Raw genomic sequence first — 26,596 nt, forward strand, 5'->3', positions numbered from 1 at the left:
CCTAACTCTTATCTGAAATGTATGCTGAACAAATATATCCATCCATATCTCCCAAATGCTTTCATAGCTGCAAAATCTAGGCAAGTAAGTCTAAATTACGAAGTATATCAGTTCTGTAATCATTACACTGCAATCAGATCTCAGTTCTATTCCTGACTGTAACTGGGTCACTATAACCTTGCACACACAAACCACTTTATCTCTAGGCATATCAGTGTCTCCATCTTAACATGACATTCAGAGGATATACTCACTCTTTTTTAAAAAGATCCATCACTAAATGAGTAATTGTACCTAACTGCAAACTACTACTACTTGAGTCAGTAACTAAAATTAGTAACTAGAAATCAGTATAAAATAATCCATAATTACAATCTGTCATGTGGAACAAATGGAAAGGAAACAAATCAGTTCAGTTTGGCTATATAAACGTTTACCTACAACCCAATATAGCTGGTTTTAGAGATGTTGGTTCTTTCTCTAGCTTGACTTTGAGTAAAGTGGTTTGAAAGTTTTAAATAGAAGGTAGCTCTTACTTCCTTGCATTAAGATATCCAGCTTTCCGGGTCAGATTTCTATGGACAGGAAATTTTGTAGTGTCAGGATCAGGCAAGTATAATGGATCACTAGCTACTTCCAAGTCTTCTATGGTCTGTTGCATGGTTTCTACTTCAGATTCCATTTCCCTGCGAACACTTAACATAAAATACATGTTGTATTATTATCTGAGGTGATCTATCTGAAGAGACACAAAAGGAAAATCAATTCATGTCACTTGTTTTACAGATAGAAGTAAGAACAAAGAAAACTTACTTTTGTACACTTGTGCCAATATTTGTTAAAAATTCTTCCAGGTGCTCAGTAAGATTTTCTGAACCCATTTTAAAAAAACTTATCTTTAAAAAAAAGATGAGAAAAATGGGAAATCAGTTACTGAATGATACCAGACTACTAACAGATCAAACTGCAGGAATTCAAATAATCTTTGAGCCATGTGCCCCCCCCCCAATTTAATTATGAAACATGTCCCTCCTTCCTATCTGAGCACCTCAAATTAAGAGAAATGAAATACTGCTCTGTCATTTTGCTTTCCCTTAAAAATACTCCATCTTTCATTCCTATTTCCAAGTTACAACTATAAAGCATAAAAATAATATTTGTATTCAAGAAGAATATGAAGACACTGCAATCAATACTTGAGGATAAGATAATCTTATTTTAAAAGGAGGAAAGAGGAGACTAAATTCCTCTGGTAATAGAACATTCTCCCAAAGTCTCTACAATTATGTTTTAAGAATACTATCACCACAAAATGTTATGTACAGAAAGTCTTTTCTTTGATGCTCTTCCTAGAAAGTCATTTGAGGTTAATCTTAGATAGTTTTACATGAAGACAGAGTAGGAAACACTTGTACTCTTGCATCTTGGAAAAATCAATGGTGGTTTTGTCATGACTGCAGTGGGGTCACACCCAGAATGGCCACACAAGAAGTCCAAATCAAATAAGACATCTCCAAAACGTCTTTTTCAAAACTTAGTCCAATATTTCTCTCTGGGACTGAGCTGGGTTGAGATACAGGCAGTGATTTGTCACCCTCACTTTCACTCTGACTACTAACACACAAAAAACTTTATCATCAACAATTTTATCTTTAGCAAGTAACAAAATTGATTCAGAATGATTTTGAATAACATTCCATCTCTTTCACATCTTCGATAGGGATGTGATTTTAATGACTCCAGGTCTTGTCACAAAACAGCTGCCAAAGGAAAAATAACGTATGCGTTTCCCTCACATTATTCCCTCAAAATCCTGACCTGTGATAACTACTTTTTCCTTCAGAGGGGCAAAAAATGGCATCCTTCCAAGGCTATTTAATTCTCAGCTTCCCTGCATACTTGCTAGTGCCAAGCATTTACTTGGCAGCCATCATTAAAGAGGGAGGGCCAGAACCAATAAAACAGGTGCCTAAAATGAGGCACTGCACAATCTAACTTGTAGGCATCTATGCTCTGGAACGTAATCCAAAACCCTATGTTAGGCTCCCAGGCTGCCTATGCAGTAGTACATGGGCAGCGGCGGGTAATCAGAAACAACCTGCACATTGAGTAGGCAATTCCCTTAGAGATACCTTCAGGAACAATAAGGGATGTGTCTGAAATCCACCCACCCATCCACCTCCACTTGGGATCCACAGCTGGGATCCTATAACCATTCTTTCCAAGAACAGAACAAGGTTTATTCTTCTTTCAAGGCATGGTCAGAGGAGGATGAGGAGTGGTGCTAGTACCCATTTTTATGCAACAGACTAATGGTTAGAGTATTCACCAGGAAGTGAGGACCAGGGTTAAATTCCCTCCGCCCCACTAACAATTCTAAACCTATATTTTCCACTTCCCAGGTGAAACCCGAACCATCAGGATGCAGGCTAGTCTGGGAGGAACTATTCCTATGGGATTCTTCTCTGCACACTAGTAGTTCCAGGATTTATTGGAGCAAAGGGAGCATTTTTCTGTAATCTGCACCGAGCACTCCTCCTCCCTGAGGAGGGGAAGTCCCTGGGACTTTTCCCTACTCCCATGCTTCTTGCAGGATTTTATGCTAAACAACCTTTGGATAAGTTACACGAGAACTATCCAACTTCTTGGTGGCCAAGGACCACGTGCCCCTTCAGCCCACATGTTGCATGGGCTGTAAACCAGGCACCCCTCACACTGTGGGGTGCAGGCAGCAGGGCCACTAACATGCGTCCCCCAATCACTGAACCATGCGGCAAGCTACCACACCACTGCATTGTGCCAGCACACCTGAGCTCTGTATGCCCCCCTGCTCCTGCACTGTATAGCAGTCACCCCTTCCCCTGCCATATCAGGATGGCAAGCTGCACAGAGTTCCCAGGTGCCCCATGCTGCCTGGCCACAGACCAGCTGCAGATACCTTTGGCCCTGTAAATAGTTCTGTCTCACCCCCGGGAGCAGGGACAGGCAGTGAAATCAGGAAGGTGTTGGAACCCAGAGACAGCAGCAGTAGCAGTAGATAGGTGCAGCACCCAGACTGGGAGCCTAGTGGCCACAGGTGGCCCACAAGCTGCCAGCTGGACAGCCCTAAGTTACACAATGCCCAGTTTCTGGATACCAATCAAGCTTCAGAGGGGAGAGGTGTTGAACTGGGCAGTTATTTGCATGGGCAGAAACAGAATGCTAGGTAAACAGGGAGGCACCTAGTAAGTTTGTGCACCTCCAGGTCTAGGCAGTACCTAAATGAAGGAAGACTTTTTATTGGTGCCCTTCCACCTTATTTTAAATCCACAGCTTTCAGTGCCTGCAATATTCACCTGAGCTTGCATGTAGCCTAATAACGGTTCTAGCATAGAAATTTTCTTCTTGTACTGAAGAGTATTTAATGCACAGAAATAATGCATCATAGTCTGATGCTGTTTCTTCCTGGAAGTATATACATCTTCTACAACTTCAAACTTGACCTAAAGAGAGGAACGGGAAAAAAAACAAAGTTCATGACTAGGTGTCATGTGCTCTCTGTACAGGTTTTAAAACAAGTGCCAACACAGTCACAGTAATCTTTAAAATATTATGAGAAATGATAATTTTTTGCCCCGTGACTTCTTTTCCAGAATTCAGGGAAAGGGTGTTTCTGGTAATGAAACAGAATATTTTTTCCCCAAAACTGAGCAGTTCTCTCTCTCTCTCTCTCTTAACAAAACACCAGAATTATATGCCAGTCTTGCAATGGAAAAAAAAAAGCTTTTGTCTATTTTAGCCATTGTCTATGCTGTTACAACCTAAACTATTGGATTCTAAGAGGCATCTATTAGATTCCAAGAGGCATCTATTATGTTACATAATATTTGCAGCTGTTGACATTATATCCATTCTGGAACATGTATTCTGGCTTTACGTCCTCCAGAATAACTACTAAAAAGTGTGCATCACACAAACCTTTTCATTCTCTCTTCTTTTTGACAACCGACTGTATCTGTTAATGGCAGCATCATGATCTAAACAATAAAAATATTTTTATAATCATTCAGTAAATTAAATACATTTAAAAAACAGAACATGGAATAATAACAGGCAATCAACAAAACATTTTAAAAAATCTTTGGTTGAAATGGTTTTGTTCAATGCCAAGCTCATACACGGTCTGCAAAATTAAAATTCTAACAACTCTATGAGTTGATGAAATTTAATGAACAATTTTTGGCCTCTTGGCAATTATTCAATTACCGTTACTACTTCAGCTTGTATTCATGTAATCAGAAATTTCTTGCAATATAAAATTATCTGGCAAAGATGAAGAGAAGCATTTTTTTCTATAAAAAGAAGTTATTTTATTAATAACAATATCACCAACACCTTCTAATCTAGAAACCATTTAGATTTAATATAGACTTTTCCCATTTATTAACCAACAGGGAAATAACTACCAGAATTAAAGAAACTTTCTAAATAGTGCAATCTTAACAACCCTCTATAACTGCATTTTAAAACTAAGCTTAAAATGTCTAATGCAAAAATTAAAGAAGTAGAATAACAATTGTAGGGAGCTAAACTTCCATTGTTTAAATCAAACCATTTTTATAAAGCACATATTTTTCATAGGCAGCTGAACACTAATTACCATCATCTTTTTACCACTGTATTTTTTTTTACGTCATTACAGATTTTTTTTCCACACAGTTATCAGTAACTGCATTAATGCTTAAGTACGTTACTACTAAGTTCTCTAAGTAAGATTTGTTTGTTTGCCTCAAATTTTTGAGGGTCAATGCCGGAATTTTCAAAGAAGCCAGGAAAAGGGGGTGCCTGGGTCCCACTAAAAATGTCCCTTTTTAAATGCATCTTATAAATTTAATTTTATATCCAGATATGAAAATGCTACATTCTCACATTAAACATTTAAAAGTACACTTACCATTGCTTGCAATTTGGAAAACTTCTTTTAAAGTCAGTATCTCTACAAAGAACATATATTTATGTCAAAAGGTGAATATAAAACACATTATAACAACATTATTACATGCATCTACAACACTCTAGTTTTATCTTCTTTTAAAGAAGTTCTTCAATTTCTGCTGAAGAGGAAATGCTCTGAAACAGCCCCTCCAGAAGAAAGGCAGCCTCTACTGGTCCATAAAAGCTTTAAGCTTTTTCCCAGATACACAGCTTTTGGAGGCTGTCCCCTTTTCCTGTATACAGTGGTAGCAGAGCTGTTTCTTGACCAACTGACACTGATTCTATTGAGGGCCTGAGTCATATAAAATACTGCCATCAGACACAGAAAGATGCATCTTAGTGTACTACGTCAAGGGAAAAGGGTTCTTCTCAAAGGATCTGAGAAGTCAGTAACCCAAAGACATCATCTACAGTTCTGTTCAGAGGTCAGCCAAGAAAAAGATTCTGGGGCAAAGGTTACTGTCCCGGGGCGCGGCAAAGGTATGAACCCTGAAGGGTCCAAGGGGGGCCCTGGGGGGCAGCACCCCACAGGGAAACGAAAGGAGAAGAGAAACTAAACAAAAACAACTTACCGGCAGCAGGAAGCGCGGCAGGGATCGCAGCGAGCGAAAAGCAGCAGCAGGTCCCGCACGGCTCATTAGCCGCAGTTTACTTAAAGGGGCAACAGCTGGGGAAGCAGGGGAGGAGAACCAGCGGGAGAGAATATGAAGGGAGAGCGAGTGGGCAGGAGGGGAGGAGAGGTGGCAAGAAAGCGTGGGGAGAAGATCTCCAGAGGCCACCAGGAAGGTAGAGGAGCTGGAGAACGGTGCTGCAGCCTCACGGGGAGAATCTGAATCCTGCCCAGGGGAAGACGCTGTCATCGGGCTTGACAAGACCCAGGTGTCTCAACTGCATATAACTTTGGGGCGTGAGGAGAGCCAAAGTTGAAGGCTTCATTAGCCCGGAGGACGACGGACATTGAAATTAAGAAGGAATCCTCAAAGGAGAGAGGGACTGAGACACGATGGTGGGGATACAGGACCTCGACCAAAATTCATGAGCCAAATGATCCCTTGATAGGGAGCGTAGCTTATTTTTGTGGGGAAGGTTGTCCCTTTAGCCTTGTGATTAAATTAACAGGTTTTTTTTCTTTCACGACTGGTATGGCTTGTTTGTGTTGGCCAGGATCTCTGTATTAGTGTTCGGGGCTATTGAGTTAAGGGGAATTTAGGATCCCACAGGTTAGACTGGCCAAGAAGGAACCAGGACTTCCGGGGCCCCGGCGTGAGCCTAGCTGGCACCCAGTAGGGTCCCTCATCAAGCGGAGGGCCAGCTGGCAGCAACACCTATAGCACACTGCTGAGGCGGGGTCTAAGGTGAGGTGCAGGGGAGGCGGAGCCTCGCGAAGAACATCACACTTCGTCCTTGGGAGAGGTAGCCAGCGTCAGGTGGCCATCCCCTCCACCACTGAAATTTCATCAAAGTCGTGGCAGGCGGGATACGGAGGGGGAGTATGCCTGAAGCGTAACACCGAGGACTACTCCCTTAAGAGATGGAGCAGAAGGTTACCACCAGGCCCCTGGGCAGGGCGGCAAGGGACCAAGTAATCAAGGCCCAGCGGGTACAGTTACAATAAAGTAACAACTAGTGAGAAAAATTATAAAAAGAGAATGGCTTGGAAGAGGTTTTCTTTTTAAGATGGTAACTCACAAAACAAACATCTTTGATATCTGCTTGTTTTTGACCTGTCTTGTCAATTTTAATTAAAAGATCTAAAAGGAAATGTGATCTCCTAAGTATACGTGCAGTGCTTAGCACAAAGTGTCTCAATCTGGAGTGGGTTTTTTTGTGTAATATCACAACATAAATAAATAATATCCATGTTCACTTTTAAACATTATAAAGTAATTGTGAACCAGGAGTGGGAACATTGTGAACATTTACAGTAAATGTTTTAAAGTATAAAAAGGTATTTAGTTATTTAGGCTTATCTTAGTCTGCAGAAGAGACAACTGAGGGGGGGATTTGATAGCACCCTTCTACCTGAAGGGCGGTTACAAAAAATATGGGGCTAGACTGCTCTCAGTAGTGACAGAACCAATGGTCTCAAGTTGCAGCAAGAGAAGTTTAGGTTGGATATTAGGAAAAACTCTGTCACTAGGGCGTGGTGAAACAGTGGAACAGGTTACCTAGAGAGGTGGCAGAATCTTCATCCGTGGGGGTTTTTAAGGCCTGGCTTGACAAAGCCCTGGCTGGAATGATCTAGTTAGGGATGGTCCTGCTTTGAGCAGGGGGTTGGTCTAGATGACGTCCTGAGGTCCCTTCCAACCTCAGTTTTCTATGATTTGATGAAAAGAATGTAATCTCATGAGTTACTGGGTACAGCACAGGTACAGACTATAACCTTTCCAGTGGGCAAGTTTTCATCTGTCAGTAAATCATCAAGAACCATTTTCAAACACCCCTAAATATTCAAGTCTTTAAGAATTGTGACAGTGGCACAATTTTTAGATACGAGTAGAGGAATATGGTTGCTTCCCTATTCCAAAAAATAATTTTGGCCTATTTAGTCCCACAATCACTTCTGTCACTAACAACTTGCTTTCAGAAACAAGAACATCTTTTCAAACATCCATAGGAAATTTAGCATAGGATGGTTATGTAACATTTTAATTACATATCAAAATATTTTTATTTACTCCATTTTGTCTTTAAGTATAACAGTGTTTTGTTGAAAATGGTCTTAACAGCCCACGCAAAATATTCCAAAATAAGCATCTCATACGAGAGGAAAAGGGCAACGTTGTACCCATCTTGAAGAAAGGGAAGAGGGACAACCCTGCCAACTACAGACTGGTCAGTCTGACTTTGGTTCTGGGAAAAATCTTTAAAAAAACTTGTCAAGGAGGCCACCAACCGCAACCTCGTAACTGGCACGGTATTAAGAAACAACCAGTATGGCTTTGTTAAGGGGAGGTCATGCCTAAGAAACCTGGTATCTGTCTATGACCAGATAACTAACCAACTGGATATGGCACACGTGCTTGACATTATCTACCTAGACTTCAGCAAGGCCTTTGATACTGTCCCCCATGGGATTCTCCTCAATTAAGTTGGAGGACTAGACTGGTCTACAGCGAGGTGGATTGGCAACTGGCTCAGAAGCCAATCCCAACAAGTTGTAACTGATGGGATAGCCTCATCCTGGAAGGCCGTCTCGACTGGTGTCCCTCAGGGACCGGTGTTGGGACCTGTGCTCTTTACCAGCTTTATCAATGACTTGGAAGAGATAGTGGAAAGCACAATGATTAAATCTGAGGACAACACCAAGCTGTGGGGAAATGTGGACACATCTGAGGACAGGGCAAAGATCCAGAATGACTGTGACAGGCTGGTCCTATGGGCTGAATGCAATCAGATAAGGTTCAATAGGGACAAGTGCCATGTCCTTCATCTGGGTAGGAAGAACCCTCATCATAACTATACGATGAGTGGTGATCCACTGGCTGACACTGCATCTGAAAGGGACCTGGAAGGGACAAACGACCAGAGAAGGGACATGAGCCATCCGTCCAATGAAGTTGCCAGCAGAGCAAACAGAACTCTGGCATGCATCAGCCAATGTGCTGCCAATAAATCCAGAAAAGTGCTCCTCCCCTCTCTATTTGCCATTGGTGAGGTGACAGCTGGAGTGCTGTGTCCAGTTCTGGGAACCACATTTCATGTAGGATGTGGATAAGTTCAAAACGGTACAGAGAAAGGCCACCTGCATGACCAGGAGCTGGGGGATAGGCCTTATGAGGAGAGACTCTGGGAACTGGGTTTGTTCAGTATGAGTAACAGAAGACTGAGAGGTGACTTGATAGCCGCTTACAAGTATGCTGGGGTGAACTCCAAGATCTAGGGGAGCAACTCTTCAGAAAGACACCTCTTGGGAGGATGAAGTCCAATGGGCACAAGCTAGTTTAGGGCAAATTTAGGCTGGACATGAGGAAAAAACTTCTTTTCCGTAAGGATATCTAGAATATAGAACACATCCCAGCAGAGGTGGTGCAGTCAGCATCCCTAGAGGTATTCTAGAGAAGGCTGGACAGGAACCTTGTTAAACTCATTTGAGACCACCTACCTCCTGCCCATGGTTTGATGATCTTACAGGTCCCTTCCAGTCCTACTTTTCTATGATTCTATGTTGTCTAGCCAAGGTATTAATATACTACTCATAAAAACCAGGAACTTTAGGCATTTGTAGGCTTGGCAGAATTCAATTTTTAGCTTTTAATAATGCTGACAGCTAAAATAAATGCTTACTTTTAAGCATTCCTTTTGATTTTTATCTATTACAATTTTCAGGATTGCACAAAGTTGATTAATTTAAATTTTCAGGGCTATGTGAAATAAGGCCTGTGGGTGGCAGACAATTTTAATGATGACAGTAAACTGTTAAAAGCTTTATAAAAATCACATCAAAATATAAAAAAATAAATATCCATAAATCAGTAAATCATACCTGCTCTAAATTCTATACATATACATTTATCAGAAAAGAGATGGGTGGGCAGGGATTAGAAGTGGAGGGCACCAGCACTCCCACAGCTCCCTGCAATGGCCACCATCAGGGCTGGTGCCCCATCACCAGCTTAGCCAATCTGGCCCTGCCAAGGCCCCTCTGCCACCAGGCTGGAGCCTAGAATGCTCTTTCCCCTTTGGGTAGGGCTTTGTTTACGTAGCCTGTTATCCAGCCCACTTCCCCCACCTGTGAAGAAGCAACTAATTGCTTAATTGATGAGTCATTAGGCCACCCATTGTTTTCCTATTTGACCCCTCTGCCTCTCTTCCATCCACTATCCAGTAACAAGGGTAAGGGTTCCCTGTTACAGTCCCCTTTCTATACATTTAAATTATTACTGATGAAAATATATTTTCATTGGTCTGTGATTATGTGGTGAGATCACCATTTACCAATATCTTTTATTTATCAATAAAAATCAAATCCTCCCCAGCCTAGACATTTGCCTAGGGCCCTTTACTTTACTGGTAGTATGAAGCAAGCTGTCTTACTGTATGTGACTTATTTTATTCTTGGGCTCCACATGAAGAGAAACTGCCAGTAATTACAAATTATATAGTGGTTTTGCAACTTAGACAAACATCCAACAAATGTAGACAACAAATATCCTGCAAATGACCTGCTAATTATTTTGAAGCTTAACTAGAAATCAAGATCTGCATGTGTCACTTAAGATGAAGAGTGCAAAGCCTGCAACCTAAACAGGTCAATTTGTTTATAGAAAGGAATTCATGTTTTTGCTGAAATTACTAATTACTGGATTAATTTCTAAACCATTGAAAAAGCATTCTATAGTGATAAAATGTTAACTGCTTATATTATGAATACAGCTCTCTGGATCTCCCTACCTTGTCATATTTTAACTACCCTACTATTGTACTGCAAGAACACTGAGATGCATCTTTCTGAATAACAGCCACTATTTGATTACTGTACTGCAAGAACACTGAGATGCATCTTTCTGAATAACAGCCACTATTTGATTACCTTACCTTTTAGATCCCTTTCTTTAAACTGAGTAATGGGAAACATCATGGCATCAGCTAATTGAGTTGAAAGTACTGCATGACAAGAGCTAAGCTGTTGGGGGAAAACCAAAAAACACACATGTAATTAGTCATTGGAAACGTTAATTTCAGTTCTTCCTCCCTTTAAAATGTAACCTTCAAGAAAAAAGTTGTTTTGATATGAAAGAGAAGCAAGGTTTGTTTAGTAATATCTTTTACTGGACCAACTATCTAGTTGGGAGAGATGTCTAACAAGCTTTCAGGTACAAAATCCCCTTTTTCATATCTGGAAAAAAGGACCTAGCCAAAGCCAAACAACAGGTAAAACAATTACTTTAGTTTAAACTCCGTTATGTAAATAAAAATAAAAAGGTTTGATAATATTTTTATTGGACCACTATATACAACTGTTGAGAGAAATAGTTAACTGTATTAGTCTGAAGTCATGCAGAAGGCAGAGCCAAATGACATTTTAGAGATTAACTCATAGAGAGAAGCATGCATTTTTATGGGCAACAGCCTACTTCATCAGATGCCATCTGAAGACATTAGAAGAATTTGGCTTGTTCAGCCTACCAAAACAAGGGCTGAGGGTATTTGATTCTTATCTATAAAACCAAATTGATTCTTATCTATAAAACCAAATGAGGTTAACACCCGAATGAAGCTACTAAGCTACACAGCTCCACCAGCCCAAGAATAAATGGGCAGAAACTGGCCATGAATAAATTAGGGCCAGAAGTTAGTAAATCTGTGAAACATAACAGCAAACATTTTCTGGAACAGCCTTCCATTTCAAGTGGAGAGGCAAAAAGCCTTAAGCCTCTGTAAACTATGACAGGGATTACAGGTGGTGGTTCATTCAATAGTAAGGGGGTGAACTTGATGATCTAGAAGGTGCTTTCCACAGTCCCAACTTCCTCATTTTCCTCACCTTTTCCTTTTTACTGTACTTTAATACTAGTTCATTTACTTGTTCATCTCCTCTTAGTTTAGATTACAGACTCTTCATGATGCAGTCCCAACCTTGAGACCGTGTGTGTATCTGAAATAGACTTCTATTAGAAGTTTTTTCCATCTGTCTGAAAAGACTGGTGTCAAATTTACCTGCATTTGGTGCTAATAAAATAAATCTAGTAGCTCCTTGTTGTGTAGAATAATTTTTGTAGCAGACAGCAATATGAAAGTACAGAATAAGAGTGAGACATTTCTAAATTACGTAAACTGTACTTCGTTATATTGCTTCTATAAGTTCCAGCCAAACAATTTTAATCTTCATATAAATGGCGTGTAATGTATTTTCTTGCATATAACCCACACCTTCTCCCCAAAACCAGCTAGGAAAAACTGGGGTGTGCATTACAGACAAGGAAAAGGGCTCCCCCTGGATCTGGAAATTAGGCTGGGGGAAGGGGACCAGAGAGATGTCAGCATTAATTGCCACAGCTCTGGGAACAACAGCAATTCATGCTGTCACCTCCCTCCCCACTGCACTGGATTGGGTGTCACAGGGTTGGACTTGGCATGTATCCTCAGTGCAGAGTGCCAGATTGAGCCTCTATGCATAGCCTTCAGCCCCAGAGACTACTTACCCATATTCCAAGGTAAGATTCTTTTTCCTGCTTGGGGCCTTCCAAAAAATGAGGTGTGTGTTATATTTAGGGTATGTTATATGCAAGAATACATGGTAATTAAAGTAGTAATAGTAATAGAAGTAGCAGTAGCAGTACTATTACTGCTACTACTGTTGTACTACTACTAGTATTGATGAGTGAAAGAGATTTCTAAATGCTTAAGCTAAAGGAAGCAAACGATAGTTAATTTCGGAGTCTGTAGATCAGGGCAAAATGTGGCCCATGAGTCGGATGCGGCCTGCCAGGCCATTTTATCTGGCCCGCAGGGCACCCCCAAATTTAGAAAATTAATATTCATCTGCCCTTGGCTGCCCAGCATGTGGCCCTCGATGGCTTGCCAAAACTCAGTAAGTGGCCCTCCACCTGAAATAATTGCCCAACCCTGCTGTAGGTGGAAAAAGATAAGCTAAATGCAAAAACACTTGCCTCATCTATCACTTTTGCAAACTGTTGTAGGGTACAGCTCATAACTTCATCATCACCCCCTAATGGAAAACGCTATAAAAATAAAAAAGAAAATCTGTTGGTTACAGCTTTCTTCTGTCATACATACAGTAGTGTTAACAACAGAATATATGTAGGCTATGTATGAAAACTAAAACATTGGGAACTTAAGATACCAGTACAGATTTAGTGGTACTACCACTATCTCATTTTACTAACATATTTCTTTTATATGAACATGAATATTTATGAAAACTACAGAAAAGTTTACCTTGTTTTTTAAACATTAAAGCTATCTTTCAAATCTGTTCTAGCGTTCAGAAAAGGTGTAGGTGGGACCTGAGAAAATGAAGATTTTATTCTTTTTCTGCCAAGTCTCAATTTTATCACAAGCCTCACATTAGATATTTACCTTAAAGCTGTGGATCTTATCAGGCAATTATATAAGAATCAGGCAATTATATAAGAGTCTTTTATGACAGTAAATTTCTAGTCTTGTCTTTTTGGAGTAAAGCTTGAAAAGAACTCCCAAAATGTTTACAAAAACTGGAAACATTTAACAAGTCTTAAATGCATTTTTTTTAAAAAACCGATACAATCTTATGATATGGGGTTCTAATAAAATTATGCAGTAATAAAAACTGCTTGGGTAGGTATCTGCTTCTTATTTATGAGAGAACAAAAATAACTGATCCTTGTAAGTTGAACCTATCTAAGCCCATTTTGATTTTTTTCAGACAAAATTATTTTAAATATAACAAAGTAAGAATATGTAGAGCTCTTTAAATTTCTATTTTCACTGTTTCCTGTAATATGGACTTTGCTTTTAATACCAGTATTTTTAAAAATTCCAAAAAGACATAAATTATACCCATTTCAATATGCACAATTATTGACTTTAATGCTGAATTTAAATTTAAACTTCAACTCTTTTTATAAAAAAAATCAAGCTAATTTAAATTAACCCTGTGCACACAAATACACTCTTACATATATATATTTCCTGTTGTAAACTAATCACAGCTTTGTTACAATAATCCACACCAGGGCTGCCCAACTGAAAGGCTGTAGACTACTGCCTGAGTGCCACTCCCTCCATGCAGACGCTCTGGGTTCTCCTTTCTCCTCTAGCTTCTGCTTCCTGTCCCCACCCTAGACACAGGGTAGCACACCCTATGGGGCTCAGGGAGCCCATGGCTTTGCAGGGTCTGGGGTCCCTGCTATGTGGCGCAACAGGGGAACTCTGTGGTAAGCGGCCCTCATCTGCTCCAAAGTTGTACAACCTTGATCCATACTATGCAAGAAAAAGAACTGGAACAAAAACCAGGGATTTGGGGGGCCAGGCAGACCCAACACTGGGCCAGGAGTTTCGCTGCTGGAGAAGGAAGGCCTGCCTCACCCCTGTGCAGGGGCCTGGCACCTTCCTCTCTCCCCATGGCAGCAGGATCCATGTACAGGAGAGGTCTGCAGCCCCAACCCCTGGGGGCAAGGGGAAGCTGTGGTTCCACAGTTGGCAGCACCCCCTAGTGGCTCAGCCAAGCCTGCTGTATCCCCGCCCCCCCTGAGGCTCCTTGCCAGCAGCCTGGGGCCCATGCAGCATTGGGCACATGGTGAAGACATAAGGGGCTGGCTCCGTTCCTGCCAAAGGTCACTAATTGGTAAACGGTATATATGTAATTGTTGCTTAACCATTTAATCCTTTTCCATCCCTATTTCAGACCACACCATCTCATCTCTTACCTGGCAACTAAAATTAAAGCTGCCACCTTGCAATAGATCATTAGTTTAGGCTGCCATCACTTTAAAATATTCCAGAGGACAAGCATTCACTTAGCCAAAGAACTTTCTAATACTACTGAGGGTGATGGAGCTGAATAGTCTAAAGACTCTGCTCTGGGAAGCAAAATCACAGCAAGACTAATTTACATCTGCCAAAAATGGGGTACTTTCTACATGGAATAAAACTAAATAGCAGTCAGCTGCTACCAATACACATTTTATCTTGATAAGATTTTACCTAGATCAATTTTGCACTGTGCTCTGGGAGAAGAAAAACTTACAAAAGTCCATTCTCTAAACTACTAGAAATGGACATTAATTTATACTATACCTGCTTCTCATATTCCTTCAGAAGTTTTGAAGTCAGATGAGTTGCTGCACTTAATTCATTCTGGTTAAAAAGAAGGAAAATTGATTACTTCCTAATTTAGCTTTCACATCAGTGTGCAGAAGTTATAGACAATGAGGGACGAAGTTTGAATATGGTTAAATGAGCACTCTCAAAATACACCCTGCCAGATTTTAAAAGGATGTGAGCATCCACAATTAGTATTGACATTTACATGAGTTGTGGAAGGCCTGTATTTCTGGATATCACATCAACAGCACCTACAATGTACTATGTGGAGCTACTAGACCCTCAGTAATGGGTTTGCAGTAAAGTCTCCACGCAGAAAACAGTATTCTGTACAGTTATGATGATGCAGCTGTTTTAATTCAAGCTAGTCATTGGTTTTTAGTTCAATCATGGTTCCCAGGTATCAACAGTATCACACATGAAGGGTGAATTTAGAACAAGCTGTGCCACTAAAGCTATATCTACATTGATAGTTAGGGCCAACCTTAAAATTACCTTAAAGCCCAAACCACCAAGCATCTTCTCTATAAACCCCTCCACAGAACAGTCTAGTCTGGCCCTGGAAGCTCTTCTGCACTTCTAGATATGAAATCAACCCCATGCCTTCTTGCCTTGTAGCCCCCTCCCCTCCCACAGTGTTTGAAGCCTGTCTAGGTGGTCAGTTAGCATAGTAAGCTTAACCTGTCTGCTTACACATTCTATCAGAACGTCTACAGATGGGATCTAAGCAATGATCTATGCAAGCAGTTTCATAATAGGAAATACCTGCATCCTTTATAATATTCTTGAGCACCAAGGGTGCAGAAATAAAAAGCAAAACAAGGCAGGCAATAAAATGAAGTAGCACAAGAACATGCAGATGATATATAGTTTGGTCACAAGAAGAAACAGTCTTCCACCACACCACAGTCAAAATGGAAACAAAAGGAAGCAAATGCAAAACACAAGCAATAATGATAGCTATAGTTTTTCTCTGAACCTCATTTACTCTTCCTTCCCCTTGACCTCCCCATTTGCTCTGCAGCAGTGCTTCTTTTACCCAAGCCAAAGATCCCTGTAATTCCCAAAACTACAGTGAGGTCCACGCATCAAGGGAGTTACTACTAAAACCACTGTGACAAGAGATCGGGATGTGCTGAGTTTTGAGGCGCATGAGAGTATCAGTTGAAAGTGCTCAGATGTCCTCTGTTAGCATGTGTGTGTGCTGAACTAAGGGATGAACTGCGTACAAGGCACATGAGGATGTCAGCCTGTCAATGCTGAATAATCCCGCCCAATTTAGATGGGCTCTGTTAACCCGTATGTTTGCGTCTGACTTCATTTTATTATTGCCCTGATGAACTGAGTTCAAGGCACATGAGGGTGTCAGTCTGTCAGTGCTGAATAATCTGGCCTGACTCAGGCATGCCCTGTTAATCTGTGTGTGCATCTGTGTTTGACTGATTCGGTGGTTGGAGGAACCTAGCCCCACTGAACCCGAGTCCTGCTCCACTGGGGGTAAGGACTTGCAGAAGGGAGAGATACAGCTCCATATAGAAACACAAGTAACACAAGCAACACACTGATACAATTACAGAAACCCCAGAAATATACCCCTAATAAATGAGCATACCCCAAAGTGACAGGCAAATCTGGTAACAAATGTTTTAACAAGCAAAAAGCCCATTTAATTGCTATGAAAAATTCTATTAAGAAACAGAATGCACATACAGAATGTCACTCTGCATCTCTATTTAACATAAAGGAAAACAGTAATTTTATTCCTTAATCCATTTCACTCAAATTTAAAATTTGAAAGTTTAAAAATAGAATTTACTGTATTTAGCGAAGTGGTTAAACAATATTAAGTCTATTTTATAAGCTTTCTAAATATATTCAAGAACACATGCAACTTTACCTGTGCATCATAAATTCGGTGCATGGCTCGATATAACTGGTTAACATAACTTGAAATTGCTGCAGCATCTTCTTCAAATACACCAAGCAAGGAACGTGTCTGTAAAAACAGAAAGGATGACATGTTCATTTGTGGGTTTGTTTTTAAAACCAGATTCAGAAGTGAATAAATGTCCTTGTATTTAAAGTTGAACAGGATGTGTTTCTTGAATTGTTTAGTAAAACCAAATAAGACAATGTTCATTTGTAAGGAGAGACAGGAAACTCTTCAATTAAAAAAAAAAGGGTCTGAATACATTTCCAACCGAAAGTTTAGTTTCATCTAACCTTACTAAAATGTTGGTATAATTAAAAAATATATCTGCAAGTTTCTTACTTGATATGTGTATCAAAGAGTGAGGTATGCTCAGCCTCACCTGTGTCTGGCTACCCTGCCTCCCAGGTGATAGGACTAAGTCCAGAGATCAGGTGAGGGTCCCAAATATAAGGACAGGTCTCAGCCCAGTCTTGGACAGGCTCTCTAGAAGTTATAGCTAAAAGAGTTGTAGACTCAGGATGACAGAGAGCGTTTTAAAAAGCCAAAACCCCACCTCTCTATAGAAGACAAACAGTTCATGATGCAGGTTGGAAAAAAAAAACGTACAACAAAAGTGAAATTTTAGGTAGAAAGTGATCTGGAGACACAGATCACAAACTATTGCTCAATAAAGAAGAACAAACTGCTGCTTAATAAAGAATCTCCAGACCAAAACCTAGAAAGTCAAAAGGTTTAGCTTTCCTCATATTGAACTTTTTGGAGACTGTAGCAGGGCACTAAGGTGCCTGACAGTTGGAGAGCCGGGATAACCACCCAGATGCAAGTTGCCAGGGCAACCAAAGGGCGCTAAGGACCCACACCTGCCTGGTCAGCTGGCCAGAAGGGGCAGGGCCTGGCTTCTACATAAATCACAGGCTAGAGGCCAGAAGGCAGCTCCCTGCTAGCAGCCAAAGGGGTAGGAACTTGGCTGGAGCAGGCAAGGTGAGATTGCATGAGCAGTTGGTATGGGTGAAGGATGGAGCACCCTTAGGGGTGGTTTGAGTGATGTTGTAGCTGATTGGCAGAAATCAGTGAAGCTTGAGGTGTGGTACAGGGGTGGCTGGAGCCACGCATAGCCCTTATAAGCTGGGGTGCGCAGGAATACATTAGCTCTGCTTCACAAATGGGTACAGGAGGAAAACCGTGTCCAGGGAGATGAAGAGGCAGCCTCCCTATCATATACACTTGAGATCAAAGACATGATGGGTGAGAAAGAAGGGTGCTTTGTAGACAAACTGGCCATGGTAAGGGGCGCTGCGCTAGGGGAGAGCACGGTGACCCTAGGACGCCCCTCCTGTTATGGAGACAGTAGTGCTAAATCCTACTAAACTTAAACAATACTACTGTGAAGTGGGAACAGATGTTCACTCTTGCTAGATAGTGAGAGACTTCAACACCACATGTTCTGAAAAGGAGCAATGAAAAACTATGAACTCAGATTCTGTATGCTGAAAGTAAAACTACAAAGCTTAACTGGAGGACTATAACCCAAGAGCCACCCAATGACTGGATCACCAGAAAAGAACCTGAGGTGAAAACTGTATCTGGAAGGTACAGTACTTTAAAATTCCATATGGCTATATCCATACTTTAACTGAAGCATTGCTGCAATTTTAAAAATCAAGCATTGCTGCAATTTTAAAAACCAGTTCAAAATAACTGTATAGCAAAATCTTAACGTATTCTAAGGTGCTGAAATAATGCAATAATGGCCTAGCTGCTTTGCAAATATACAGAAAAACAAAGTGTTAGAGTCAGCTAAGTGTCCCCAGAAAATATATTATGAAAAATTAATGAGTAGATTTTTAGGCTATTTGACCCTTCTTTGCACGTACATATAGATGTTAGGGGGAGATTGGTTCTGGGCATCTGTTTCTCAATCTGGGTTCTACTTCTCTTCAGTAAAAGACTTGACCCTACCCTCTTTACTCCTGTTTCAGCATTTACACCATCAAATCTCAAATTTACAATGGCTATTTTGTCTTGCATTAGTTGCTGCTATCATGCATAAAAGCCCAAAAATCCAACAGTCGCATCATTCTGAAATGTTAAATGTAAAAAGCAAGCCTAACTTTACAAATACAGCATGTACAACTGCAGATAAAACATGCTGTGTGCACTTAGATCAGAACTGGTCATGAAATTTGCTACAACTATGAAAAACTGTGACCTATTACAAGGATATTCATTTTACAAACCTGACAAAAAATCCGAGACCATGATTTGCTGGTGATCAACACCTGGTACCTGGTATAAAATGTAACTTCCACTGGTATTTATCTAACTTCCACTGAAAACAAAGCTTTAGAGAGAAAAAAGACAAGTGAGATGATTGACACTTGTTTTTAGCCAAATAAAACTGGATTAATGACTTCATAATCCCACTTAATAGTAGAATGAGCCTTATTACCTTAACAGTAAGGTGTCTGATTTATACCAACACAACCTGAACATGGAAGCTTATGCCTTATTTATGTTTCCTGCCATTACAGAATGAATACTAACAATCTCCATTCTAACAGGGAGTCCCACCAGCACCCTAATGACTTAATAGCAAACACTATCAGCCATTTATCTACCTCAAGTTACTGCATGTTTGGATTTCAGGGTTATCTGCAGCTCTAAAGCAGTCAGCTTAAAATGCACTGAACAGAGACTTCAAAAACAGTTACTAAAATAACTTCCCTTTAAATCTATTTTATTCATTTATCAAATAGAATGCATGAGCATTTCCGGGTAGCATCCTAAAAACAAGCTCTCTCAAAATAGGTCAAACGGACCAGCGCTGAGGAAACTTTCTCCGTTTCAACTAATACAAGCATCATCAAACACTGCTTATGCACCTACAATATCAAGGTGAATGTTTTGTTCCCTTCCAATCTTTTTCTACATACCAAATACGTTTAATTGTTTTCCTGTCTGCCAAACACATTTATTGTACGAGTTTAAGTGGCTTTCCTACAGCAAACAGGTTTAAATACAACATGAAATCTGACCCTCCCTTGTTATGATCATGCGCTCAAAACGGGGGGTTTTTTAGGTTTTCTTCCCAAAAACCATTTTAGAAAAAAATCTATATTTTAATAAGGGGATGGCATGGGTGTAAAGAAGGAAGGAAAACAAGAAAACTGTTGCAAATGTACCCATCTACCCTTACCCTCACTCTAAACTTCTAATCTTTGAACTTCTGTTTATTTAAAGATAAGAGGAGTTGCTCTCATTTGTACTTACCCTACGTTTCTATTTGTTTTTGTATCATTTGTAATGGAAAATAATTTTACAGTATACTAGCTCAAAAACAAAGTAGTTTTGTCAGTGAACTGGTCATTCAAATGTACCTTATGCATTTAGGTACATGACATTTGTGGCATGACTACTGTGTTAATCATCTATCACTACAGCATGCCATAAGTTCAGCTAATTTATGATACGATAAAATGGCAAACCAGCCATAAAGATGTTCTACTTGCAACATTAAAAGTTGTCTTGTATGAATATTGAATATTTAAATACCCTTCACTTAAAATTCAGCTGTAGAGGGCAAATAGAGAGATGATTTGACACTTTTCTTTTTTTTAGTGCTACACCTTTCGTGGATAGCTTGTATCCCACTTTAAACTGAATGTGAGCCACGTCTGACTTGGAGCTGCCATTTGCTGATCCTTACTCCCAGCTGAGTGTCAGGATCATGCCAGGCAACCCAGGTCCCCTGCCCAATCCCCAGGATGGAACTAGGGGTGGCCCCAGGTCTCTAACTGGGACCAGGGGCTGCCTATGTCAATGTCTACATGGGTGCATGCAACTGGGCTGCAAGTGATGTTTAAAGACTTGGAGTCCAGAGAACCAGCATGCTGGCTTTTAAAAACTGGGCTCCACACATGCTTTTTAGAGCAGGATCTGCTCTGTGCCCAATCTCAATGCTCAGCTGAGCATCTGAATTGGACAGATGCAGCCCCGGGGTCCAGGACAAAACCACCCCCTACATGAACCCTGGGAATGGGCAAAGGACAGTCCCAGCCCCAGGCCCAGGCAGTCACATGACTGGGGTCTGAGGAATTTTATGTCCTGTCCTAAACATTATGTATCTTGCTAGGCACATGTGGGAGAGCACAAAAGATTCCTCAGACATCAAAGGCACCATGATTTTAACATGTGCCAGGACCTCACTTGGGAGTCCTGAATAAACAAATTTGTCAGATACTCACTGACAAATGCCTGTGCTTTCAGAATTCCTACTATGTTGTCCTCCTCTTCAGGTGTAAAGGAACTATGTATTCATGTTTCATGCTAATACCCAATACACAACCTTTAACAAGACAGCATACTCAAATGTGAGCAAGTAGTAAGGAAAAAGCTATTGTACCACTCATGTACAGCTTGAAAAATGAATCTGGTTCTCGCTTTGGGTGGAGGTGGGAATTACTCCTTTTTTTCCTCTTGAAAATGAAAAATGTTACTAGATGAAGGTATTTGATTGAACAGGGCCTTTATTCCCAGTCTTTTTGTTATTCTGTAGTCCCGTAGTTTTCAAAGGCAGACCATAAGTTTGTGAAGACCATTGAATAAAGAGCTAATGTTACATGTCTGAACAACCGTAACATTTAGCATACCTTTGTACTAAACTGAGTAACAATCTCATGGTGGTTTTGATATTCTCCATAATACCAATGAGTAGATGGATATAATCCCATCTTGAATGGAAGTTAACGGGGGTTTTCTATCATGTTGAGAGATGACTAGTTCTGCAACTGAATAAAAGGAAAGACTGTGAAATTTAGAACATCAAATATCACCCTTCAGGCTGATATTTGATGTCCTATATCAGGAAGGAATCCCCCACCCCCACCCCCACTCTAAGAGAACAAAATATTTTCCATCAACGATTGAATCTTTACCATACCATGATCCTATGCTTTAAAATGAGAGCAGTAATAGACTATGGATTTTCTATCAGAAAGTTATGTACATTAGTATGTGTATGTTAGGTTGTAAATCTTCTGAGATTGCTCACTGCTGAATGAAGAATGCCATTCTTGACATAACTGAGTAGTAGTAGTGGTGGTGGTGGGAAATAAAAACTTAAATTCTGCTTCATGATATTGTATGTTTAATGCTGAAATAATAGAATCAAAACCATATGTTTTTAGAGGTGGGCAGCAGCAGAACAGAGCACCAGAGAATGCATGGAATAAGCTTACTAGGAAGATGGCATTTTCTACCCTAGCCATACACACAAGTTAGAGTGATGGTTGGATCGAGTGATGAAGTCAAGCAGAAGGCAGTCTCTAAGATGCCACTTTGCCTTGCCTTCTGCATATGGGTACAGTTTGGGACTATTTACGTGTATTAAAATGGTTTGGCAACCAACAGGTCAACAAGACTTTTGGCACAGGCCCAAATAGGAGTTCGGAAGTGGAGACTGCCCAGACCTTCCATCTCCCCTTCAGGCCACAATCCAAAGGCTGGACATATGGTGCCTCCATGGCTGTAGGTGTTTAAGCACCCAGGAATTGAACCTGGGTCTCCTGCATGTCAAGTAAGGACTATACCATTGAGGACTTCAAATTAAAATGAAGCCATAGCTTTAGTTCCCTGTATGGAGAACAGTCATGGGACATTTGTTCAACTCAATACTTTGGAAAATATTCTGCTGTTGAGTAGAATAAGAATATACACAATACATAATAAGAAAGCATAAAGGCAGCAAAGAGAAAAGAGAACAACGCTAGCCATCTTAGGCTGCAGAGTATTTACAGATCTGTATTTCAAATGTGACTTGGGTCTAATCTTAAGCAGCGCACGTTAAAATGAAATGTTCTCAGCATGGTGGTGATCAGCATGCCTCAGTCTTCATCTCTCCTTCTAGCTCCCCCATGAGCAGCAGCGTACCGAAATGCCATTTAAGCGAAGCTCTAGCGATGGTAGTTCCTTTGAAAACTTCTGCTCTGTAGCCCACACTTCTCTCTGCTTTTGTTCCCAAACAACATAGCGACTCTGTCAGACTACATTATCGCTGCACTATGCTATGTTATCAGCACAATATAGTGATATGCTGATGTCAGTAGCTTACAGATAAGAGAAGAAAATACTTTTTTTTAAAAAAAAGGTCTTGTTTGCCAGCTTTTTAGGTAATAATTTTAATAGTCGCAGGATCTGGATGGCAAAGTTCAAGTTTCCTAAGCAATGAGAACCTCCATGTCCTCCTACAGGGGACACAGAGACCAAAAAAACCACCCCCAAACTAACACCCAGATGCCTGGGCTACCAAGAGTTTGGGACATTTGCTGTATGACAGCAAAGTCGGAATAAAATCAGTGGCTGGAGACCGCAGCTAAAAAAAAGGGACAAGGCTGGACTTGCCCCCAGGGGCGAGGCAGGCCCGAGCCAACTCCCATGTCAAAGGGCAGTGCTAATGGCAAACGCGGCCACCCAGCAAAAAAAAGTGAAGCAATGGGTGTGCCCGGGCGCCGCCCTCAGCGCCAGGCAGGCCAGTCGGGTCGCTGCCCTGACACGTGCTTCGCAAGCACGAAATCCTCCCTCCCCCCAGGTCAATTGCGGGGAGGGGGCTGACACCAGGCGAAGAGCCCCCGGCCCCGCCCGGGGAGCGGCGGCGGTGGCAACACGAGGCCCCGCTGCAGGTGGCGCTGGGCACCCCTTGCTTCCCTTCTACTCAGCAGCGGGGCCTGCGCGGCCGCCCCTCAGAGCACCTGAGGGCCGGGCCGAACTGCGCTGCACAGGCCCGGGCCCGACCCCGCGATCGCCCCTCACCTGGGGGCTGTCTTCCAGCGTCTCTTCGATGGGCAGCTTGTCGATACCGGGCATGGCGGCGGCAGGGCGGAGCGGTGTGTGCGCCCGGGCGGCCGCCGCGACCCCTCCCCCCTCGGACAGACTCCTCCCCCCGCCGCCTCCTCCGGGCCACAGCACCAGGCCAGAGCTCGCGCCGGAAATCCCGCCCCAACCCCAACGCCACGCAGCTGGAGTGTGCTATTGGGTGTTTCTATCGACTCGCCTCGCTCCTCATTGGCTGGCGGAGCCACCAATCGGGCGGCTCGCGTCGGTGGACGGGCTGGCCGTGAACCAGGGCTGAATCCGCTGTGTCCGCCCTGTTCCGCGTCGCCCGAGCGCGGTGCTCAGGGGAAGAGGCCGCGCGCTGCCCACCGATCATTAAATACCCTTGTTGCAACATGGACCGTGCCCGGAGGCGTTTGTACTGATAGCAGTCACCCGCCCACGCACATGGCCCTAGTCCCACAGGCAGCGCCTGGCAGACCCAGGCGTCTGTTACACAACTATCACCCACGCTGCCACTATGGGCACAGCCACGCGCCTGTAGCCCGCTGCACCCACCTCCCATCTCTGCAGCTGCCAGTGCACCTAAAAGGCCAGAAAGGCCCCCCTAAAGTGCCTGAACTATAGAGATGTCGGGGGAGCTGGGTCCAACCAATGTGCTGCTTTTTCTGGGCATATGCTGGGCTTGGTGCAGGAGCATGTGGATTTTGAAGTAAAGCACCGTTTGGGTTTTTTTAAAACACCTTCAAGCAGTCCTTATGCCCAGAAAGCTTTAGACAAAAACTTGTTGTTAATGTAAAGTTAGAATGTGGTTACCTGGTCTTTTACATGCATCACCAATTGGATTCATGGAAAACTCACTTTGTGCATATAACTACTTCCTACCCAGCCCCCCATTTCCCCACCCCCAGATGTGGTACCCATATCCTCAATTTTGCTGACAGTACAGGAACAGAAGGACACAATACTCATCGAGTTGACAAAAGAGAAACCTAAGTGTTCTGACTGCACAGTTGCTACGGAGTTGCCAAAACAGGGAAACATGGTTTCATGACATTGTCAAGATAATAAAACACTTGTGCTGGCAAGCCACAGAACTGTGTCAAAAGGTGAGCATGCAGCTCACCAAATCAAATAATCAGTGCATCCCATCTAATGTCTAACCTCAACAGGTTACGACAGATACAATATGAACTCAGTTGCACAAAGCATGCAAGGTATATTAACTGCAGGTTAGAGTAGCCACTTAGTCAATCACAGTAAGGGTAAACCCAAATTTGGTTCTAAATTCCTCTTGAATGCGAATAAATTTGAAGCAAAATTGGAGCAAAGTGTGCAGATTTTCAGGTTCCCATAGAAGCATACTGCTGGGAGAACAGATGATTTGAGACACTTTGCAGGTATTGCAGAACTGACTGCTTAGCTGATCTGCTCCAGGTATCATCTGTAAGGGTGTCTTTAACAATTGCGCATAAGAGGTAACAAGGCTTGAACGTGCTATATTGGATTTTGTGAGTATACTCTAGTTATTCTCTCTCTCAAATAAAACAACACTTGCCTCAGAGATCTGCATGTCTGCTTTAAATAACTCACCCATTCGATGCGTTACAGGTACGACACCAGATGTACATGTTTACCAGACTAAACATCTTTCCTGATCTAATTAAAACCAGGGGAATAGTTGCATCATTTCAGACGTAAAGATTACTACTTCAGTATCCTAACAATACTGGGTGCATCTGCATGGGACACTGACTGCACAGTAACATATCAATGATAATATGCTACTGCACAGTATTATTAGGCTACTACACAGTTGCATCACTAAAAAGGTGTGTGCTCCTGCACAATAATACCGGTTACTGTCCATTAATTTAGTACTTGATTAGACAAGTACTAAACTTAATGCATACTAACTATGGTGCATTAATGAACATGTAGATGCACCCATTGTCTCTCAATTTCCCCACAGTGAGAAGTGTCCTTCCAGTTAATCACTGCCTTACTAAATATTCTTAGCTAAAAGACAAGAATATGTCAACATCACATTCGTATCTTAATACTATAGGCAGATATAATGACAGCGCTGAGCACAGCTTGATTCTACTTATATGTAGAAGTTACACATGTCCTATCAATAAAACAAGAACAAGAAAATGTGTGTGATATCCCACAACCCTGCCCCCCAGCCCCCGCCAAGTGTTGTAGGTTCCTGACATCAGGATTCTACATTTAGTCTTACGTGGTTTTGAACCTTGCTTACATTGTCACCCTCTTGTGGGCGAAGATCAAGTGTAGTCACTGCACTGGTCTGGTACCCAAGCCAAAATGGATTTTAATGGCATTGTGTAGTGGAAGATATACCTCTGTCCAAATGCATTGCAGACAGGACACCCTATGAGTCTTGTAATTAGCTTCCTCTGGCCAGCTTCCAGTGGGAGGATCTTGGCTACATGCCTGCTTTAAGGAAATGAGGGACTCCTCCCTAGCTTGCTCCTGTGGCTGTTGGCTGAGGGCAGTCAAGACTTAGGGGCATCTGAACCCTAAGCCAGGCTTGGACCTGCACATAATTCCAAATCCATCAGCAGGCATCCTATCTGAAGTCTAGGGTGGAGGATACTTACTGGTTGCAGCATCACATATGGTGTTCAGACAATTGAGTTTTGCTCAGTCAAAAGGATTTGGAACTGATCTGGCTAAATTTGACCTGGAACACAAAAAGTTTTCCAAAATCAAAAAAACAATTGTTGTCACCATGTAGTGATTGCAGACTTGTAAAGAACAGATCATCCCCATTCAGGCTTATGTATTTAAACCTTACTGAACTCCGTCACCCCAGCATCATGTTCACCAGCATTTGACACCTGTGTTCAAAAACCTTGTTTGCATCCTGCTATGGGAGTTTGCTGCAAACATTTTTTTACTGACAAAGAAATTACAAAAAACAAAAGCTTATCAAAGTTGGTATATCAAACCATGGTTCTGTGGTTGTAAAGTAAAGTGCTGTTTTGCATATCGCAACAGAATTCAAAATCCTTTTTTTACCTTGTTTTTTTACCCAAGTCCTATTAGTCACCTGTTAATGATAGTGCT

At 41.7% G+C, this 26,596-nt stretch overlaps 1 protein-coding gene across 2 annotated transcripts in view; it reads right to left on the bottom strand.

Annotated features, from left to right (window-relative positions):
• The window catches only part of APPL1 (adaptor protein, phosphotyrosine interacting with PH domain and leucine zipper 1), a 48,214-nt gene extending 24,622 nt beyond the window's left edge, over window positions 1-23,592 (bottom strand). For both annotated transcript variants that reach the window (XM_019536894.1, XM_019536895.1), the window contains exons 1-10: window positions 23,483-23,592; window positions 16,640-16,738; window positions 14,716-14,775; window positions 12,588-12,659; window positions 10,513-10,600; window positions 4,934-4,975; window positions 3,958-4,016; window positions 3,336-3,482; window positions 814-896; window positions 537-695 (exon numbers count right to left, since the gene is read on the bottom strand). In XM_019536894.1, the coding sequence (XP_019392439.1) occupies window positions 537-695; window positions 814-896; window positions 3,336-3,482; window positions 3,958-4,016; window positions 4,934-4,975; window positions 10,513-10,600; window positions 12,588-12,659; window positions 14,716-14,775; window positions 16,640-16,738; window positions 23,483-23,536 (863 nt within the window). In that variant the 5' untranslated portion in view covers window positions 23,537-23,592. The remainder of the gene's footprint in view (window positions 1-536; window positions 696-813; window positions 897-3,335; window positions 3,483-3,957; window positions 4,017-4,933; window positions 4,976-10,512; window positions 10,601-12,587; window positions 12,660-14,715; window positions 14,776-16,639; window positions 16,739-23,482) is intronic.
• Window positions 23,593-26,596: the final 3,004 nt, after the last annotated feature.

The sequence above is a fragment of the Crocodylus porosus genome, unplaced genomic scaffold, assembly GCF_001723895.1.
Source record: "Crocodylus porosus isolate Cpor-Errol unplaced genomic scaffold, CroPor_comp1, whole genome shotgun sequence".
Lineage (NCBI taxonomy): Eukaryota > Metazoa > Chordata > Crocodylia > Crocodylidae > Crocodylus > Crocodylus porosus.